Source organism: Malaclemys terrapin, chromosome 4 (assembly GCF_027887155.1).
Source record: "Malaclemys terrapin pileata isolate rMalTer1 chromosome 4, rMalTer1.hap1, whole genome shotgun sequence".
NCBI lineage: Eukaryota > Metazoa > Chordata > Testudines > Emydidae > Malaclemys > Malaclemys terrapin.
In genome coordinates, this window is record NC_071508.1 from 80,563,026 (window position 1) to 80,583,414 (window position 20,389).

General features: G+C 42.6%; 1 protein-coding gene across 7 annotated transcripts in view; it reads right to left on the reverse strand.

The window, feature by feature from the left end:
• PHF21A (PHD finger protein 21A) overlaps window positions 1–20,389 on the reverse strand; it is a 289,517-nt gene that overhangs the window by 171,267 nt on the left and 97,861 nt on the right. For all 7 annotated transcript variants that reach the window (XM_054024656.1, XM_054024658.1, XM_054024659.1 and 4 more), the window contains 2 exons: window positions 12,595–12,627; window positions 10,143–10,208 (listed from right to left, as the gene is read on the reverse strand). In XM_054024656.1, coding sequence (XP_053880631.1) covers window positions 10,143–10,208; window positions 12,595–12,627 — 99 coding nt within the window. The remainder of the gene's footprint in view (window positions 1–10,142; window positions 10,209–12,594; window positions 12,628–20,389) is intronic.

The window sequence follows — 20,389 nt, forward strand, 5'->3', positions numbered from 1 at the left end:
CTTCAGTCGTTGGGGATATTCGCAACTAACAGTCGCAGATGGGCCACATGCTATTGTAAGTAATCTCATCATACCATCTGCTCCATAAAGGTATCAAGCTCAGTTTTTGAAGCCTCTACTGCTCCCCTTGGAAGGCTGTTCCAGAACTTCACTCTTCTGATTGTTAGAAACCTTCATCTAATTTCAAGCCTAAACTTGTTGATGGCCAGCTCATAGCCATTTATTCTTGTATCAATGCTGGTACTTAATTTAAATAACTTGTCTCCTTCCCTGGTGTTTATCCCACTGATGTATTTACAGAGAGCAATCTGATCTCCCCTCACCCTTTGTTTGGTTAGGCTAAACAAACGCCCTCTCATAAGGTAGGTTTTCCATTCCTCGGACCATCCGTGTAGCCCTTTTCTGGACCTGTTCCAGTTTGATTTCATCTTTCTTAAACATAGGAGAATTGCACACAGTATTCCAGAGGAGGTCTCACCAGTACCTTGTATGATGGCAATAACGCTTCCCTATCTCTACTGGAAATATTGCACCTGATGCATTTTAGGATTACATTAGCCTTGTTCACCGCCGCATCACATTGGCAGCTCATAGTCACCCTGTGATCACCTAATACACCCAGGTCTTCTCCTCCTCTGTTGCTTCCAACTGATATGTCCCCAGCTTACAGCAAAAATTCTTCTTGTTAGTCCCAAAGTGCATGACCTTGCACTATTAAATTTCATCCCATTTCTATTACTCCAGTTTTCAAGGTCCTCTAGACCTTCTTGTTTGACATTCTGGTCCTCCTCCCTATTGGCAATACCTCCCACCTGTGTGTCAGTTGCAATTTTATTAGCACACTCCCACTTTTTGTGCCCAGGACATGAATGAAAATGTTAAATAAAACTGGTCCCAAGACTAATCCCTGAGGCACTTGTAGAGGAGCAGACTCACCCCTGTGGCGCCTCTTCTGGTGACTTCCGGGAATTAACTCATTCCAGCACCGGAGCACCCTCTGCAGGCCAGGGATCCGCCTGTCCTCTGGCCCCCCATGTCTCCCCCTGGACCCCGGTGCCCTTGTACCTGGGGTGCTGCCCTCTAGCTGTAAACCTTCAGTCTTAGAGTCTCCCCTCCCCGGGGAACCCCCAACCATTATTCCCACCTCGCCTCAGTATAAGGCTACTGCCAGTCATCGTCTAGCCCCAGGCCCTGAGGCAGACTGTAGTATTAGCCTACTCATCACTGCCAAGGTTGGGTTTGGACCTGCTGCCTTGGCCTATCCCTGGACTACCCTTCTGCTTTGCTGCAGCCTGGGGCTTTCCAGGCTGGAGCTCCCCAGTTCCTCTGCCTTTCCCCAGCCCTGCTCCACTCATGTACCCAGTCTCTAGCTTCCTGCAGCGAGGCCCTTCTCTCTCTGAATGCAGAGAGAGACTGAGTCCTTGCTCCTGGCTCCCAGCCTTTATAGGGCCAGCTGGGCCCTGATTGGGAAAGCAGCCACAGCTGGGCCATGCCCCAATCAGCCCAGGTCTTTCTTTCACAGCCTGCCAGCCCTCTCCCAGGGTTCCAACCCTATCAGGGCTGGAGCGGGTCACCACCCCGCTACACACTCCATTAGTTACCTCCCTCCAGCCTGACAGTTCGTCTTTTAGTATGACCTGTTGTAGCGTCCCCTTTCACCAGTTCCTTATCCATCTTTCAATTCTCATATTGAGAATAAGTCTGTATTTTTATAATGACTTCCAAGACAGTGTATTATTTTGTACCTCTATGGCTGGGGTTGGTATTGTAACAGCTTGGCACTGTTTTGTCCAAAACCTCACACTTAAGCAGGTGTCGATCATACTGGGAAAAGACTAAGAGGGTTCTGTTTACTCATTGAGGCAGGTGACTCATTGTCCCAGCTGCATATAAAGGAAGTAGGAGTGTGTCTAAAAAGAAAGACACTTGGGTTGAGCAGTTATCAGAAAGGAAGCCTAGAAGTAGCCAACTTTGGGGAGACAGTTTAAGCTGGTCTTTGTCTAATATCTTATTGCTGTGTTCTTTATTATTAACGCCAAACCTCAGAAAAGTGAACTGGGACTTTTCATGCCGGGTGGATTGTGTTCATAAAGCAGGTCAGGAAAGGTGTTTGCTTACAGCCACTTGGTATTAGGTGTTTTTATCTTTTTATATTATTCATTCAAAAGAGGGGAAGATCCATGCTTAATAGAAGCAGTCCCAGATCACCAAAATAAACCAACAGCCTCTGGCACTTTTTTCTAATGTCACAATTATATTCGTTACCATACATTCAAATGGCACATTTGTACATTTCTTCCACTGGCAATAGAAAAGGTGCTCTAACGCACTTGGATTGGGCTTGGTGGTATGTTTTTTTGTTTGATTGGTACTCAAGGCATAATTTACAAGATTGAGAGTGGAGTGGCATGAGTTTTCAGAGATTCTGAGCATCCACAGCTCCCATGGATTTCAAAGGATATTCCAAAGTATTCAGCATATCTGAAAAGCTTAGCTCTTATTTAGGTTCCTAATTATGAATTTAAATATCTAAAATATAGACATCCAAGTTCATGAACTTTAGCCTAGATTTCAGAGTAGTAACCGTGTTAGTCTGTATCCGTAAAAAGAACAGGAGTACTTGTGGCACCTTAGAGACTAACAAATTTATTAGAGCATAAGCTTTCGTGGACTACAGCCCACTTCTTCGGATGCATACAGAGTGGACTCCTGGACACTACTGTGCTAATAAGCGATGGTCACATAAATACCACCCTATACCGGAAACCTACTGACCGATACACTTACCTACATGCCTCCAGCTTCCATCCAGGACACACCACACGATCCATTGTCTACAGCCAAGCTCTAAGATATAACCGCATTTGCTCCAATCCCTCAGATAGAGACAAGCACCTACAAGATCTCTATCAAGCATTCTTAAAACTACAATACCCACCTGCTGAAGTGAAAAAACAGATTGACAGAGCCAGACGAGTACCCAGAAGTCACCTCCTACAAGACAGGCCCAACAAAGAAAAGAACAGAACACCACTAGCTGTCACCTTCAGCCCCCAACTAAAACCTCTCCAACGCATCATCAGAGATCTACAACCTATCCTGAAAGATGATCCTTTACTCTCACAGATCTTGGGAGACAGACCTGTCCTCGCTTACAGACAACCCCCCAACCTAAAGCAAATACTCACCAGCAACCACACATCACTGAACAAAACCACTGACCCAGGAACCTATCCTTGTAACAAAGCCCAATGCCAACTCTGTCCACATATCTATTCAAGTGACATCATCATAGGACCTAATCACATCAGCCATACCATCAGGGGCTCGTTCACCTGCACATCTACCAATGTGATATATGCCATCATGTACCAGCAATGCCCCTCTGCCATGTACATTGGCCAAACTGGACAGTCTCTATGCAAAAGAATTAATGGACACAAATCTGACATCAGGAATCATAATACTCAAAAACCAGTGGGAGAACACTTTAACCTGTCTGGTCATTCAATGTCAGACCTGCGGGTGACTATCTTACAACAGAAAAACTTCAAAAACAGACTAACGAGAGGCTGCTGAGCTGGGATTGATATGCAAACTCAGGATTGAATAAGGACTGGGAATGGCTGAGCCATTACAAACACTGAATCTATCTCCCCTTGTAAGTATTCTCACACTTCTTATCAAACTGTCTGTACTGGGCTAGCTTGATTATCACTTCAAAAGTTTTTTTTTTTCCTCTTACTTAATTGGCCTCTCAGAGTTGGTAAGATAACTCCCACCTGTTTATGCTCTCTGTATGTGTGTATATATATCTCCTCAATATTTATTCCACTCTGTATGCATCCGAAGAAGTGGGCTGTAGTCCACGAAAGCTTATGCTCTAATAAATTTGTTAGTCTCTAAGGTGCCACAAGTACTCCTGTTCTTTTTAGCCTAGATGTAACTCTACTACGTTGGAGAAATCCTGGTTAAGATGTTACCCAATCAGTTAGCCTGCAAAGCCAGGATCACCTGCTGTGCAATGGCCCTACATCAATGAGAGACGTTTTGGGGCTTGTCAAAATTTACATACCCGTCTTTTCAGAAATGCTTCTACATAGCTTATGTTTTTGTTTTTTTAAATTGCTTATACCAGTTTCTCCTCCTCCTCTTCCTATGTTCTATGGCCTTTCTTGAGCTTTCCTTCCCCAACAAAATCCTTTTGCCTGCATACATTGTGTAGACCACAAAACGTGTTTTGAGTGAAGTGTGCTAGTATTAGATATTCTGTTTAGACCTTTAAGTGAGTTTCATGAAAATTCCACTCTACTACTTGTGATTAGTATGCAGGAAGGGCAGAGTCCCAGGATACATTTATGCACCCTTCAATTTTACTATACTCTTCAGGTTGATATGATCCCTGTAATAAATTTGACAGCTTATTCATGATACATTTCTGAAGACTTCAGTTATGGCAGTTTTCCTTTGTTGCTGAAGTGATTTGTTTGCATTTACTCAAATGCATATCAACTATTTATTGCTATAATTGTGGCTAATTATTCATCATTACTACTTTTATAAAAAACAAAAACCTTTTCTCTCATTACACACAATTAAGTAGCAAGACTGGAAGGAATTTGGCAGATTATAAACAAACAGAATGTAGATTGGTAATCTGAGTTATCCAGAAGGGCGGCCTAAAGTTGCTTTAAATTCGAAACACAGAGAATAAACTTGCCAGTCGTTAAGAGACAAAGCACAATGGCTTGCTTTTGCAGTGTGTTCTCTATAGGATTCAGTAATCACCTGTTCTCCACAGTAAAACAGGTTTGTGAGTAGACTTCCTTCTGAAGGAAAAATAAATAAAACAGCCTAACATCATTGCAAAGAGAACTACTTTTTGTGTCTTAATATAATTCTGTTCAGCATTTACATACCAAAGTGATAAGTGCATCAAAAACTTAGATATCTTCTGAGATTGGATACCTGTTTTCAACTTTATCAACAAAAAGGCTCTCTCTCTTTAGGCTTATGCAAAGGAATCCTCTCAATTCCTTCAACATCAGGGCATTGGTTAAGGAAAAAACACTAAAATGCAACACAAAGAAGAAAATAAATTCTGTGAAAACTGGATAAATCATTTGATTTTATTGCAATTTAATTACAGAAAAAGTACCCTCTCCGCTTTGTTCTTGTTTGAAAACAAGGCCATGTAATGAGATTTCTGCTGCCAAAATTCATATGTGGTAGAGCCCATATTAAAATTACCTGTTAAATGGTTATTAGAGACTTGGTCAAGATGGTAAGATGGGGAAGGAAAGTGAAACAGCATCAAAAAAGGCCAGAGAGAATCGTAATGTGTTCAAGGGAGCCAAGAACAACATTCACAAAATATGAAGAAGCATTTCTGAAAAGGAAGTTATGCTTTTAGATAATCCAACCTGACACTGGCACTGCAAGGCAATATTACTGGACAACACCTTAGAAAAAATTCTGGTTAAATAGGCATGGTTTGATTTTCTAATGTGTTCAAACTTGGTAGGAAAGGTGATCTTGTGGTTAAGGCACTGGAATACTAATTTGAAAATCGATGGTAAACTCCTGGCTCTGCCACTGACTTTCTCTGTGACCTTGATTAAGTCAAGTAACTATTGACACAATTCCACATGTTCACTCAAGTAAGGTGAACTCTTCCTTGCCACTGAAAACAAAGTAATGTGGGGCACATTTAGTGATGACGTATCTGTGACAGGGTAATGCCATTTGTATTTGATTGGGGAAGGCAAGGAAGAGGAGAACAGATGTCTGTTGGAAGTCTTCATCCTGCATGTCTTCTTTCATGCCAGCCCTGCTCCTTCTCAGTCTTTCACGAGAGCCATAGGTTCTCCAACTTTGAAAATCTACAACATGCATGTTGGTAGCTTTTCTGATACTTCAGTTGCTAATTCTAAACCGTTATACTTTAAAGATTTAGCTCCAGGTTACCAGTATGGTTATCAGGAAATCATGGCTAACCCCCCATGAAACAGAAATTTTACAACTTAGTGGTGAAAGATTAGTAAAGTTTAACCATCTATTTTATGGTACAAAAATCTTAAAAACAGCTGGGATGAAAATGAAAGTAAACATGTAAAAGGAAGTTTTAAAGGGACATAATCAAATCTGGTCCCAAACTTAGACTTGGTAAAAACTGCTTGTGCAAAACCTAAGAAATGCTGCCTTTTAAAAATTCCAACTGATTTTTTTAAACAAACATTCTTCTACAACTGAAACACTGTAGCTCTGAAATCACTAAACTTAAAACAAAAGCCAAACAGACCTCACCTATTTTCACTGTCCCAGATGAGAAACTAAAAGTAAAGTGAATTTTTAAACTTTCATTGTTAATTATTTAAAGTTAAAATTATCAGGAAAAAAGAACAGTTTAAAATTATTTAAAATTTACACTCCCTCTCCAAATGAAACTTATGTTCAAGAAAAATGCGTTCCCTTTTTAAAGTTGCCTTTCATGTGACTCAGTGAAACCTACAATGTGCACAGCTTCATTTCCTACCAAGTGAAACAAATCAAAGCATTTACTTTCACCACTCTTTACATTTTCATCAACTATATGAATTTTTGGCTTGCCTTTTTCTGTACAGATTAATTCTGCATCAACTAACCAGTTTCTCTTTTTACATTTATGTCTACACGTGACACAGACTATTTGCTTTCTCCTTGTCGATTGCCAGATCTCTTCAATTTCACAAACCGAGTTCTCATTATTAACTCTCAGCAAGAAGCCTTACCACTATGAATCACTCCAGTGACAAACAGCAAATTCCAGCATATTAGCACTACTCCCACAATGCTTCAGAATGGGAGAGAAGTTCTACAGCAACTGGAAGCCTTGGCTTAACTGCCACAGATTTGGCACTTGCTCTAGAAGCTTTTGTGCATCTTCAGTAAAGAAGAGAGCAAAGAATAATTTATAAAATTTCAGCAACAATAATACTGTATTTAATTCAATTTTTACAACTGTGGGTTCTCACTCTGTCCTCAAGTATAAGAGGAGGGACAATTGGAAAAGCAGAATGTTATACACCTCACTTCAGTGAAAGTTGATTAAACAATAGAACTCCCTTCTAGTCAAAAGCTCTAGCACTGTCTCTCTCTGAACTAAGCATGTGCTACAACACAGTCCCTTAGCCAGAGGAAGTGAGTAAGGCATTACAGTAAAAAGTGCTTTAGAAATGTATGTAAAAGATGTGAGGAAACAGGAGCACACACCAATTTTGCTCATAAAACCACTTTAGAAGTTAGCCTCCTGGATGCGGTTTTCCCCCATATGCAAAGATCAAACCAGTATTTTCTCAGTTACATTTGTTATAAAGGAAAAATAATGTAAATGAGAACAAAAGTAGAGACTCCATCAAAAGCACAGTGTCTGACTCTTAACAAGCTGCATCCCTATGCCTTGCAAAATCACATCTGTGTCTGCAGAGACTTTCAGAAACTCAAAAGGGCCCCTCTCCCCCCACACACAGAACTACATACACAAGAAGCATGTCTTCTCTTCATGTAGAAAATGTATGTTCAGTTTAAACACAACTTCATATAATCCTCATTTTAGCAGCCATGCTATTTTAAAAGGGTCATTTTTGAGGACACTAGCAGCTCACAGACCCAGTGGTAGAGATGATAAAGCATCTGTTTTACATCCTGTTTTAATATTTTGATAATCACAAGAATATCACTGTTCAATATTTAGCAAAAACAAACAATAGGAATGTAAAGTAGGAAACTGGTTTACAATTTAACACTTCACACTTTCTGTGTCACAAATGAGGTCCCTCTTCATGATTACTGGCAGCCAATAATTCAGAAACTGAGTTAATCAAAGCTTTTTAAATACGACTCATGCTTTATCACATGACAAAAAATGCTTCACCATGTAAAATTTCAAGATGCTATGCTGAGCAAACAGGGTGCAGCTTCTCCTTAGATGAATGTCCCCATAAACCAGGGGTGGGCAAACTTTTTGGCCCAAAGGCCACCTCTGGGTATGGAAATTGTATGGCAGGCTCCAACTGGAGGTGCCGCCTCTGGGGTGGGGCTGAGGTGACAGATTTGGGGTGTAGGAGGATGCTCCAAGCTGGGACCGAGGGGTTGGGGTGGGGAGCTCAGGGCTGGGGCAGAGGGTTGGGGAGGGGCTCGGGGGTGCAGACTCCAGGTGGCACTTACCTCAAGCAGCTCCCGGAAGCAGCAGCATGTCCCCTCTCCAGTTCCTACATGGAGGCACGGCCAGATGGCTCTGCGCGCTGCCCTGTCCGCAGGCACCGCCCCTGCAGCTCCCATTTGCTGCAGTTCCCGGCCAATGGGAGCTTGGGGCAACGCACGGAGCCCTCTGGCTGCCCATAAACGTAGAAGCCAGAGGGGGGACGTGCCACTGCTTCCGAGAGCTGCGGCACATGGAGCAGCCCCTGACCCCGCTACCCAGCAGGAGCTCAAGGGTTGGATTAAATTGGCTGGTGGGCCAGATGTGGCCCGCAGGCCGTAGTTTTCACACCCCTGCCATAAGCAATGACTGAAGAGAAAACAGAGCCAAAAGCAACTAACTTATTCTCAACTGCAACTCATATCTTCTGTTCAGGTTTTTATAATTATAGCTTTAAAGAATATCAAATCAGAGTTATAAAACCACCATAAGACAGATGTCTATGTTTTTCTAAGCTTTGAAGTTCCTTCTCCCCACTTCCAGTATCTCACCTCCTGTCCCTGTCTGAACACGTAAACAGATAGTCAATCCTTTGGCATGATGGCAAACTAAACCTGAAACTATCAGGAGACCTCTGACCTAACTGAAGAATTCTGAAGCTGCAGTCTCTTTCTCACTCTGACACACAACCAGACTATTGTGCTGATTTCAGAGAACAAATCACCTTCACAGGAGACACAACACAAACAGCAAACTTCAGTTTTTAGTTGAATTAGCCTTCCAATTTAAACGGTTTTCTTCACTATATTGGTAATTTACTCATTAAAATATTGCACTACGTAATAGTAGCTAGACAATGAGTTAAGGAAATCAATGCGAAGTTCCATCTTCAAACAAAGTTTCAAAAAGAAACGTTAATTGATTCCTACTACATCCCTTTGAAACTACACAGTTCATGGAAGTAAACTTTTACTTTCATAAAGTCTATTTAATTCTTAAACAGAATATATGCAGCACAAATATAAATGCAAGAAGCTAGATGTGATGTGGGATACAGCTATACATTCTGCTTAAACATGTTTCAAAAACTATTCTTTTTCCATGCAGGAAAAAAGTCAATAAAGTCCTTTGTGAATTTAGGCCACAGTGACCAAGAGCTGGCTCGATGCAGTTATATTTTTATAGTAATATTGTAAACATGAATTAACAAAACAGGGGTTTTTGACAGAGTTTTTTTTTAATGCATAGGTCAGTAGAACTATGTATCCCATCACAAGAAAATCTAAATTCAATAGTTACCCATATGGCTTTGCAAGTCCTCTAGACATTCTATAGAGTAATCATCTGTCTGCCAATGACCAATATTTTCAGTCTATATATGGAGCAATCCCTACTAGGTGACTAATGCCATTAGCAGTCAATTGTGGAGCAGCCCATTAGAAACCAAGCACCAGTCAAGACGAGCAGTTAGCCTAGCAAAGACTAACGTACTGGCTTGCTATGGACTAAGAGGTATCCAGTGTTCAAAGGGATGAATCCAGAAGCCCTTTCTCAGTTTCTCAGTCCATAAAGTGTAAGAGACTTCAAAGAGTTTTGCCTAAGTAAGGACTTCTTGGTTTAGAATAAAGTGAGTGAACTTTAGACTATAACTCCGGTCTCAAGTTCAAATCACTTTAACAAATTGCCAGTCTCTTCCCGCTTCTGTTTCGTATCAGGTAAAATATAGTTTAAACAGAACGCTTTCTTGCAGCATTTATCAATCCAGGCCAACAGATAGACTAGTCTGTTTGTTCAAGCTCCATTTATTTGTCTTTATTTTTTGTTGTGTTAGAGAAATTAAACAAAACCCCAAAACGTCTGACTGCCCATACTTACATCCACACAAAGAAATTTAGCAGCTCTCTTAGAAGATGAGAGCAGACATTTCTTTAGAACACAGTGTTAAAAATATCCGTTTCCCTACCTGTTTCTCACTCAAAGCTGTGATTTTGGCTTGGAGTTCATGAAGCTGTTTCTTCAAATCAGCATTCTGATCAGAAAGAAAAAAATATCTGTGAGAAAGATATTCCATTTGTTAACACAATAGGAGCAGGACTTCTTGCATGGTGTACTACAAATAATAAAGCACCTCTGGACATACCACCAATCAGATTATTCAAATGGCCAAGTAGAGGCTTATTCAAAAGTCATCTGGTACAATAATCATTAGTGGATTTTTCCAGGTGTTCAAAAATAAATTTGGGGGGGAAGGAAGAGATGTGGCTCAGTTTCGAAGCAGTTAGTTAAAACATCCCTGGGTGCTTCACAATATGCTGTAATAAGGTTAATTTGTATATCACTGTATTTTCAGATCAGAGAAGCCAGAAGGAAAGCTGTTTATCTTAGGGATTTCTATAGTACGCATCACATACTAAAAGTATTCTCACCTCCATTACTTATTCAGTGACAGACAGATATCAATTGACTGTCAAGGACTTCAGTAACCATATCTATTAGTAGGAATTAAACAACCATGCACTCCAAATGAGAGGTGGAATATAATTACTACATCCTCTTCCCCCTTTTCGGTACAATAGTCTATGTCTTTTTACACCTTAGTTTATATTTAGAAAAGTTGCGGCAGCCTTAACAATGCACCACTCATGTTAGCAATTTGCCTACAAGGACATTTTCTCAAGTTTAAGATTCTGAGAGCCATAAACAGCTCACTGTACAGGATGTGATAGGGAACTCGATTTTTATTTACTAAATCTAATAAAAATACAAAGAAAAAAATCAAACCAAAACACACACACACACACACACACACACACACACACACACACAGAAAATGTGCTTAACAGCTTCAAAATCTTGTTTTGCACAAGTTTCCCTGCATTTTTCTTCTTCCATTTTCTCCTCATGCAATCTCTTTCTATGTCAAGTCATAGCTCACCTAGATTGTTGATAAGGGAACACATATTTCTGTAAAATGGCATGCACACCTTCGGCGCTATGTAAAAACATGAAACCAACAAACCTCTATTACTACTACAGGGACTACCATTCTCAGAATAACTTCCACTTTCACATTCCTCCACACAACTTTGAAATGCATCCTAATCCTGACCTACAATCCCTTCTAGTCCTAGGATATCAAAGCTCCAAAAGCTATTCCAAATCTTTACTCTCAGCCCTCCCTTGCTGTTCCAATACTGGCCCACTTCACAGCTCATTTCTGACCTGCAGCATCTATGCCAGTAAAACAGAAATGTCTTGCTCCAGTGTCTACTCACCAAGCACATACTCAGATAATGCAAATCATAGAAGATAGCAGAAGTGCATTTATTGGGCTCAATTCAGACACAGCAAAGAAAGATTTAAAGCAGTGAGGGGAAAATATTTGCACCACTAGGTGAAGCACTGACTTAGTTTCTCAAAGTGATTTTAGGGTTGGCAAAAAGAGCCAGGTTAACTGCCCTGGAAACTAAAGTCCTCTATTTGCAGAGCAGATAGAGCAGGAGCAGCCTACAAGCTTCCTCCCAAACCCATCCCTTTGCTAACGCGCCTTAAGCCCTGACCTTAAAAGCCTATTGCTAGAAACAGGATGGGAAGTTTAATGCACATGGCTAATTTGGTCATTAGCTTGTCTCATGAGATGACAGACAAACTCTGTCACCTTCTACACTCTACATTACTCTACCCTAGCACACATTTTTTCTCTCATTCTTACTACTTGCCTTCATGTCCCATTCATGTACCCAAGAAAACCACCTCCCCACTTCTTGTTGTGCCTTTTCCATCATGTTTCCTTCCACATGCCCCTATTCCTGGAACTCTTTCACTCTATTCAAATCCCTCATTGCAACTCAGTTTAGTCCATCAATGTACATCAACTCATTTAAACAAACCAAACAAATGCAACTGCATATGCTAAGATAGCATTTTCTTCTAGTTGACCAATGAACTGTCTTAATTTTGCAGGTTCCTTGGAACTGGGCCCTCATCTTCCTTATTACTTGTACAGACGGTTACCAATGCTTAAAACAGTCAATTAGTGCCAAGTGTGGTGGAAGGGTTTATGTTGTGGAAAGGTATCCACTAGCCATTGAACTGAGACCAGCGATTCATTTCAAACAGGTCAAACAACCATTAGATAATAAATTGCAGTTATTACTGACTTAGGTTGAATTTAAAACATTGGCAACATGGAGTTGAAAGGCTCCTTATCCTATTATTAATCCTCAGCTATCCAATATTCCCCATCTATTTTTAAAACTTATAACTTGCAAAGAAAAAGAAAGCATTACTTTACCACGGCAGCAGATGATGAGCAAATAAACAATGGCAAACAAAAGGTCATGGACTTAGTTTATTTTTTTACACCTTAACTCCAGGAGTAATAAAAGCAGTATAAAACAAAATACACATTTTACCTGTGGATCTTGCTTCATTTGGGCAACCAGTTTCTAGAAAGAAAGAGATATTCATCAATACATTACAGGGTTCAATCAAGGTTTGGTTTATTGGACAGTTTATGTAATGGCCCTGATTAGAAGTTGGAATTTAAAGAAGACATCCTGTACTTAAAAAAAATTTAAAAAATAGCAAGACTTAGCTCATCATGAACCCAAATTATTTTATAATTCACAGAAACACTGTCATTAATATAATGAGACATCCCTGTTAATTCTATAGTCAGCCCGTCACCTTTCATATTTAACTGAAGGATGCTACTACCTTACTTCTTTTTAAGCAGTTCCTGCAAAAAAAGATTCCCTTTAAGGACAATTTAAGCCAGCTGGATAACCTAATCAAATAGCTGTGTGTTCTCTAAAACTGATGCCTTCTTTGCCCACAGCCATAAGGAATACTGAACAGACTGAACTACTTCAGATACAATAGTTGTTTGTTTGTATAAATCAAATGCAGCACATTTTAGGCAGTAAGGAACTGCTTGTGTGTTGGTCTGGCTGGTTCCACGTGTGAGACCCATGTTCAGAAGAGACTTTTCCACTTTCATCCCTTGAATTGGCAGTGACTGAGATCATAATGGATGAAATATCCCCCACATCCAAGGGGAAGCAGACAGATGGTTACACCATTCACTGCTGTTCCTCCTTCACTTCCTTCAGGAAGTTGCAGAAGGGTGCTGCATATATAGCTAAGCAAGAGGGAGGTTATCAGGATTTTACTAAGGAAAACCAGAAGCCCAAAATGATGAGGCAAGATAAACTCAACAACGCAAATTCCTGTTTTAATGGTGGCCATTTCACTACATCAAATTATTCATCTGTGAATCTGAAGGGGACATGGTAAAGTCCACACTTGCTTCCCTATCCCTTTAAAATAAAATAAAAGAAAAAAAGTGGAAAAAGAATCCAGAATATAAACAGATCCATTATTACACTGCATTTCACTCACATCAAATTGCTTGAAAAATTGTTAATTAGCATTTTTTAAAGATTTCAGACTTTATTTGTAATTAAAATAACAAATACAAATAAATTTGTAAAGTCTCCTTTCATATCCTAAAAAAAAAGACAGATAGACATGCCACTTTAGTCATGCAGAGAAGTGGATATCTTCCCAAAGGTTTATATTCTTGGCCCATTTTCATCTGCTCCTCAGTGCTCACTACCTCAGGCCTTGGCTACACTTGCGAGTTGCAGCGCTGTAAAGCCGCCCCCAGCGTTGTAACTCACTCCCCGTCCACACTGGCAAGGCATTTGCAGCGCTGTATCTCCTTGGTTGCAGCGCTGCATGTACTCCACCTCTCCGAGAGGAATAGCGAGTGCAGCAATGCCGCGCCAGTGTGGCCACCCAATGCGCTGTGAATGGCCTCCAGAATTATTCAACAGTATCCCACAATGCCTGTTCTAGCCACTCTGGTCATCAGTTCAAACTCTACTGCCCTGGCCTCAGGTAACCAACCATGTGACCGACCCTTTACATTCCCCGGGAATTTTAAAAATCCCCTTCCTGTTTGCTTTGCTCAGCCCAGCGTGGCGTGGAGTGCTATCAGCAAATCTTTCCAGGTGACCATGCCTCCACGCGCCAAGCAAGCCCCAGCATGGAGCAATGGCGAGTTGCTGGACCTCATCAGTGTTTGGGGGGGAGGAAGCTGTCCAGTCCCAGCTGTGCTCCAGCCGTAGGAATCACGATACCTTCGGGAAGGTATCAAAGGACATGATGGAAAGGGGCCATGACTGGGACGCCCTGCAGTGCAGGATTAAAGTCAAGGAGCTGCAGAGTGCCTACCGCAAAGCCCGCGACGCAAACGGACGCTCGGGTGCTCCCCCCGCGACCTGCAGATTCTACAAGGAGCTAGATGCGATACTTGGGGTTAACCCCACCTCCACTCCGAGCACCACCATGGACATTTCAGAGTTGGTGGGGGGGTGGGGGGGGAGAGGAGGAGGAGGAGGCGGAAGAAAACGGGAGTGATGGTGGTGGGCCGGATGGAGACACCCCAGAATCCCTGGAGCCATGCAGCCAGGAGTTCTTCTCGAGCCAGGAGGATGGTAACCAGTCGCAGCGGTGGGTACTTGGTGGAGGACAAACAGAAGAGCAGGTTCCCGGTAAGCGTTTTTTTTTTTTTTTTTTTTTGGGAAGGAATTTTTTCGGTGCAGTCTCTTTGGGAGAGGAGGGTTAAGCATGCATGCCTAGATGTGGAATAGTGCATTGATCGCGGTAATCAGCCTCGGTAATCTCTTCGAATGTCTCATCCGGAACGTGTGCAATGCACTTGCACAGGTTTATAGGGAGAACCACTGTGGTCCTTGTCCCAGCCAGGCTAACGTGTCCGCGCCACTGTGCCGCGAGGGCCGGGGGGGACCATTGCTGCACACAGGCAAGCTGCATATGGGCCAGGGCGGAAGCCGCATTGCAGTAGAAGACCCTCCCTTGCTTCCCAGGTCACCCTCAGCACCAAGATATTGTCCAGGACGAACTCCTGTGGAAAATGTTGGGACAGTGTTCAGTGTAGGTGCCCCAGGAAGCTGTTGGCTCTCCCCAAGGCACAGAAACCCACACGACAATGCAGCCCTGAAACAATCAGTCCCCATTACTCACCATTTTGAGGCTCCCGTGGGATGTGTGCGCTCTGTTTCGGACGGGAAAATTATGCTATTGTGTAGACCCTGTGTGTTTTCTACTTCTTAAGTGCGGGGGGAATCATTACTCTGTCTGGTATAAACAATGCTGCCTCTGTTAAATGTTACGTTTTGCCTATACAGCTGCATCAACCTTGAGACCTCAGCCGTCCCTCTTATCGCCTGCTCAGAGACCGCAAAGACTCAGGTAGAGACCGCGAAAAAGCAAAGAAGACATGCTGCAAGAAGTGATGCGGCAATCTATTAAAGAGAATGAGAAGGCACAGGACTGGAGGGAGAGAGAAAGCAGGATCCGCCAGGAAAACGCAGCGCATCGGCGGCAAAGCACCGTGCACCGGCAGCAAAGCACTGATAGGCTCATCAGCATCCTGGAGTGCCAAGCAGATGCTATCCAGGAGCTGGTAGCCATGCAGAAAGAGCAGTACCAAAAACGCAAATGCCACCCCCCCCCCCGCCCTTGTCCCAAAACTTTCCGTTGTGCCCCACTGTCACCTCCAACCCACTTTCCCCAACTCCCGTGTTCTTCACGCCACCCGCTGCCTCCAACACCAGTATCTTCACCACGCAACCCTGAAGACCACGACCCTTACCCTCTGCACTCAACCCCCATCACCATACAGTATAGCTGCCCTGAAGTGCAGCACTCACTGCACAGCACACCAGACAGGACATACACGAATCTGTGATTGTGCTGTTCCCCATTCCACCCCCTTTTTTCTTTTCAATAAATGGATTCTTTGGCTTTGAAAACATTCTTTATTATTGCATAAAGTAAAAGACTCCTTAGCCCGGGAAATAAACAGCAAGTCTGCTTGTCTGCTAAGCAGACACTGATTCCTAAAGATTGGAACTACTGCACTTCACTCCTGTGCAGGGCACCAGATATCACTGCTGGTTTTCAGCCTCAAATTGCTCCCTCAAGGCATCCCTAATCCTTGCTGCCCCGCGCTGGGACACTGTAATAGCCCTGCTCTCTGGCTGTGCAAATTCAGCCTCCAGGTGTTGAACCTCGGAGGTCCATGCCTGAGTGAAGCTTTCACCCCTCCCTTCACAAATATTATGGAGGGCACAGCACGCGGATATAACCGCGGGGATGCTGCTTTTGGCCAAGTCCAGCTTCCCATACAGAGATTGCCAGCGGGCCTTTAAACGGCCAAAGGCACACTCCACAGTCATTCGGCACCGGCTCAGCCTGTAGTTGAACCGTTCCTTGCTGCTGTCAAGGCTCCCTGTGTAGGGTTTCATGAGCCATGGCATTAACGGGTAAGCGGGATCTCCAAGGATCACAATGGTCATTTCAACTTCCCCTACCATGATCTTCCGCTCTGGGAAAAAAGTCCCGGCCTGCATCTTCCTGAATAGCCAAGTGTTCTGAAAGATGCGTGCATCATTCACCTTTCCAGGCCGGCCTGTGTTAATGTCAATGAAACGCCCACAGTGATCCACAAGCACCTGGAGAACCATAGAGAAATACCCCTTCTGATTAACGTACTCGGATCCTAGGTGGGGTGGTGCCAGAATAGGAATGTGCATCCCATCTATCGCCCCTCCACAGTTAGGGAACCCCATTTGTGCAAAGCCATCCACTATTTCCTGCACATTACCCAGAGTCACGGTTCTTCTGAGTAGGATGCGATTAATGGTCTTGCAAACTTGCATCAACACGATTCCAACGGTCGACTTTCCCACTCCAAACTGGTTTGCGACTGACCGGTAGCTGTCTGGAGTTGCCAGCTTCCAGATTGCAATAGCCACCCGCTTCTCCACTGGCAGGGCAGCTTTCAATCTTGTGTCCTTGCGCCGCAGGGTGGGGGCAAGCTCCTCACACAGTCCCATGAAAGTGGCTTTTCTCATCCCAAAGTTTTGCAGCCACTGCTCGTCATCCCAGACTTCCATGACGATGTGATCCCACCACTCGGTGCTTGTTTCCCGAACCCAAAAGCGGCGTTCCACGGTGCTAAGCATGTCCGTGAATGCCACAAGCAATTTCGTGTCGTACGCGTTACGCGTCTCGATAACATCGTCGGAATCCTCACCCTCACTATCACTTTGGATCTTAAGGAATAGTTCGATAGCCAAACGTGACGTGCTGGCGAGACTCGTCAGCATACGCCTCAGCAGTTCAGACTCCATTTCCCGCAGACAGATCGCGCTGTACAGAAACCACTGAAAGATGGCGCCAAAGGTGGACGGAAACAAAGGGATTTCTGGGATGCAAAGCGATGCATCACGGGGCATTGGGACAGGACCCAGAAGCCCCCACACCCACGCCCCCTTCCCACAACCCACGGCGCCAGAATGGGAAAAGGTGCTCTGTGGGATAGCTGCCCATAATGCACCGCTCCCAATAGCGCTGCAATTGCCGCAAATGTGGCCACGATAGTGCGCTGGGCAGCTGTCAGTGTGGACAGACTACAGTGCTCTCCCTACTCAGCTGCACGAAGTCAGGTTTAACTCACAGCGCTGTACATCTGCAAGTGTAGCCAAGGCCTCAGATAAAGTTATGTTAAAATAACTGCTAGTTTTTAATATAAATTTTATTTAAAATTTGGAGAGATTATTTTCTCACAACTTTTCATAAGACAACTTGCAAAAGTCAGTTTGACTATAAACTCTCTTTCATACAGCATTAAGTATCAGCAAATGTTAGTAAGTTAGGATCAAAATATTGCACTATCCTCCAAGTAGGCAGGAGTTCAATGTGAGAGAACACAATGGAAGCTGGTCTTAAATTGTTTAAAATATTTCTTCTCTACTTTGCCTACAGATGGGGAGAAAGGAAGGGGTAATCCAGGCTCTTCCATTAATCTGCCCCAAGAGTACTAGTGGAGACCAATTCTTCTGTGAGGACAGCCAAATGCAACTCCCTTTGAAGTCCCTCAACAATAACAAGTGAATTAAGAAGGGCAAGGTGATTTAGAATGAAACCAAGCACTGCCTTCCACACAGCAGCTGAAAGCACTACTTCATAGAATCAGAGAAGCACAGAAATGTAGGGCCGGAAGGGACCTTGTGAATCATCAAGTCCAACCCCCTACGCTGTGGCAGGACCAAATAAACCTAGACCATCCTGACAGGTGTTTGTCCAACCTGTTTTTAAAAAACTCCAATGATGGCGATTCCACAACCTGCCTTGGAAGTCTATAGTTAGAAAGTTTTTCTTAATAGCTATCCTAAATCTTCCATGCTGCAGATTCAGCCCATTACTTTTTGTTCTACCTTCAGTGAACATGGAGAACAGTTGATCACCATGTCCTTTTTGTAATAGCCCTTAACACATCTGAAAACTATTATCAGGTCCCCACTCAGTCTTCTTTTCTCAAGACTAAACATGCTCAGTTTTTTTCCCCCTCACAGGACAAGTTTTCTAAATCTTTTACCATTTTTGTGGCTCTCCTCTGGACTCTCTTCAATTTGTCCGCATCTTTCCTAAAGCATGGTGCCCAGAACTGGACACAGTACTCCAGCTGAGGCCTCGCCTGTGCTGAGTAGAGCAGGACAATTATCGCCCATGTCTTACATATGACAATCCAATTAATACACCTCAGCATGATATTAGCCTTTTTTGCAGCTGCATCATGTTGTTGACTTCAGTAAGATTCCTTATTCCTTCCAGCTTAGAGTGAAGGATAGAATTGAGTCTCGAACCTGAAGCATCTTTCCATTTGCAAGAAGTTAGGATTCCCATTAGTGGCAGCCCTGTCCAGGACTTATTTCTGTAAGACTTTTGATCATTAGTACAGTGGGTGGTGCAGGAAAGGAGAGGAGAGTCAGTTCTAATGAGTTTAAAGGGCTACAATCATAAATATAAAATAGGGAGATGCAATGAAGGAAAACACCACCTAGCACATTAAAGTGAGTTTATTTTAATACTGTCTCCTTATTATAATCACAATATTTATTTTCATATAACAGAGTACTATAGCTGCCACAGGTAAGGTGCAGAATAAAGAGGTTGGAAGGTTGTACAATATGAAAAAGTTTGATACCACTAATTTCATATATTTCTAGATACACATACATGTCCCCATCAGCAACATGGGTACAGGGAATGAGGAAAAGGAGGAATTTGTACAGTTAACTTAAATTTAATGAAGCCATCTGAAACTGATGAACAAAGATGACATGATGAAGAACAATTCACTCAGTGACATGCAGTGCTGGCTTCTGAGTGTGCTATATTGTACCTTTTGCTGAAATACAAAATATTACCCATATATATTTCTATGCAAGATTTTTCTTGAATCAAAATTATATCACATAACTTACTTTTCCAACACACTGCCTAATGTCACTCTCCATTTGAGCTGTACAGCAGTAAACAACAATGAAGTTTCCTGAACTCCATCTTTACTTTGTTAAAGATACACTTATATGCTCCTGAAAAAGTTACCTTTTAAAATGAAAAATAAGATTAGTAGAAATAAAAGTGAAGACAAGGGGCAAAGTCCTTTAGGCCAATTTCTTCTTTTATGGCGAGATGCTAGAGACACTTCCATAACTAGGGCTGAAATAAACCTTCTGCTATAATGACACCTCTGACTTTGCCAAATCAAAACCAATTTGCCTGAAATCAGTCTTCGCTCAGGGTAGAATTTTTTGGGAAAGCCTAAGGCAAATTGGACACACAAAAATAGAAGATACATGGGTCCATTTTTTAAAAATAATTCTCTTCCTAAACATTATCCAATTTCTAAAAAAACAAAACAAAAAAAACACATTAGTAGACCTATACCTAAAAATATCAGTTGCCTTTAGTAAGTACTGGTACCTTTGAGCAATTTGGGGAGAGTTTGGAATGTATGTAGGACACAATGTGAAAACAGCATTCTGAACACTGCATACCAGTTGGCACATATTTTAAGAAACATGCACAGGCCTGATGCATGCTTCATAACCCTGCAACAGTGCCATGGGCCATTAAGAAAGCATTCAGAACCTCAATACAAAACTTTATGAACTCCACATGGAAGATAAGGACCTTCAAAATCCGCTCCACACTTGCATATAAGGGGTTAATGATGCCGTAGGGCGGCTGTGCGAAAAGCAGCCAATCAGAGCCTGACAAGCCCATATAAGAAGAGCTGTAGAACAAAGCAGGTTCAGTTGCTCCCTG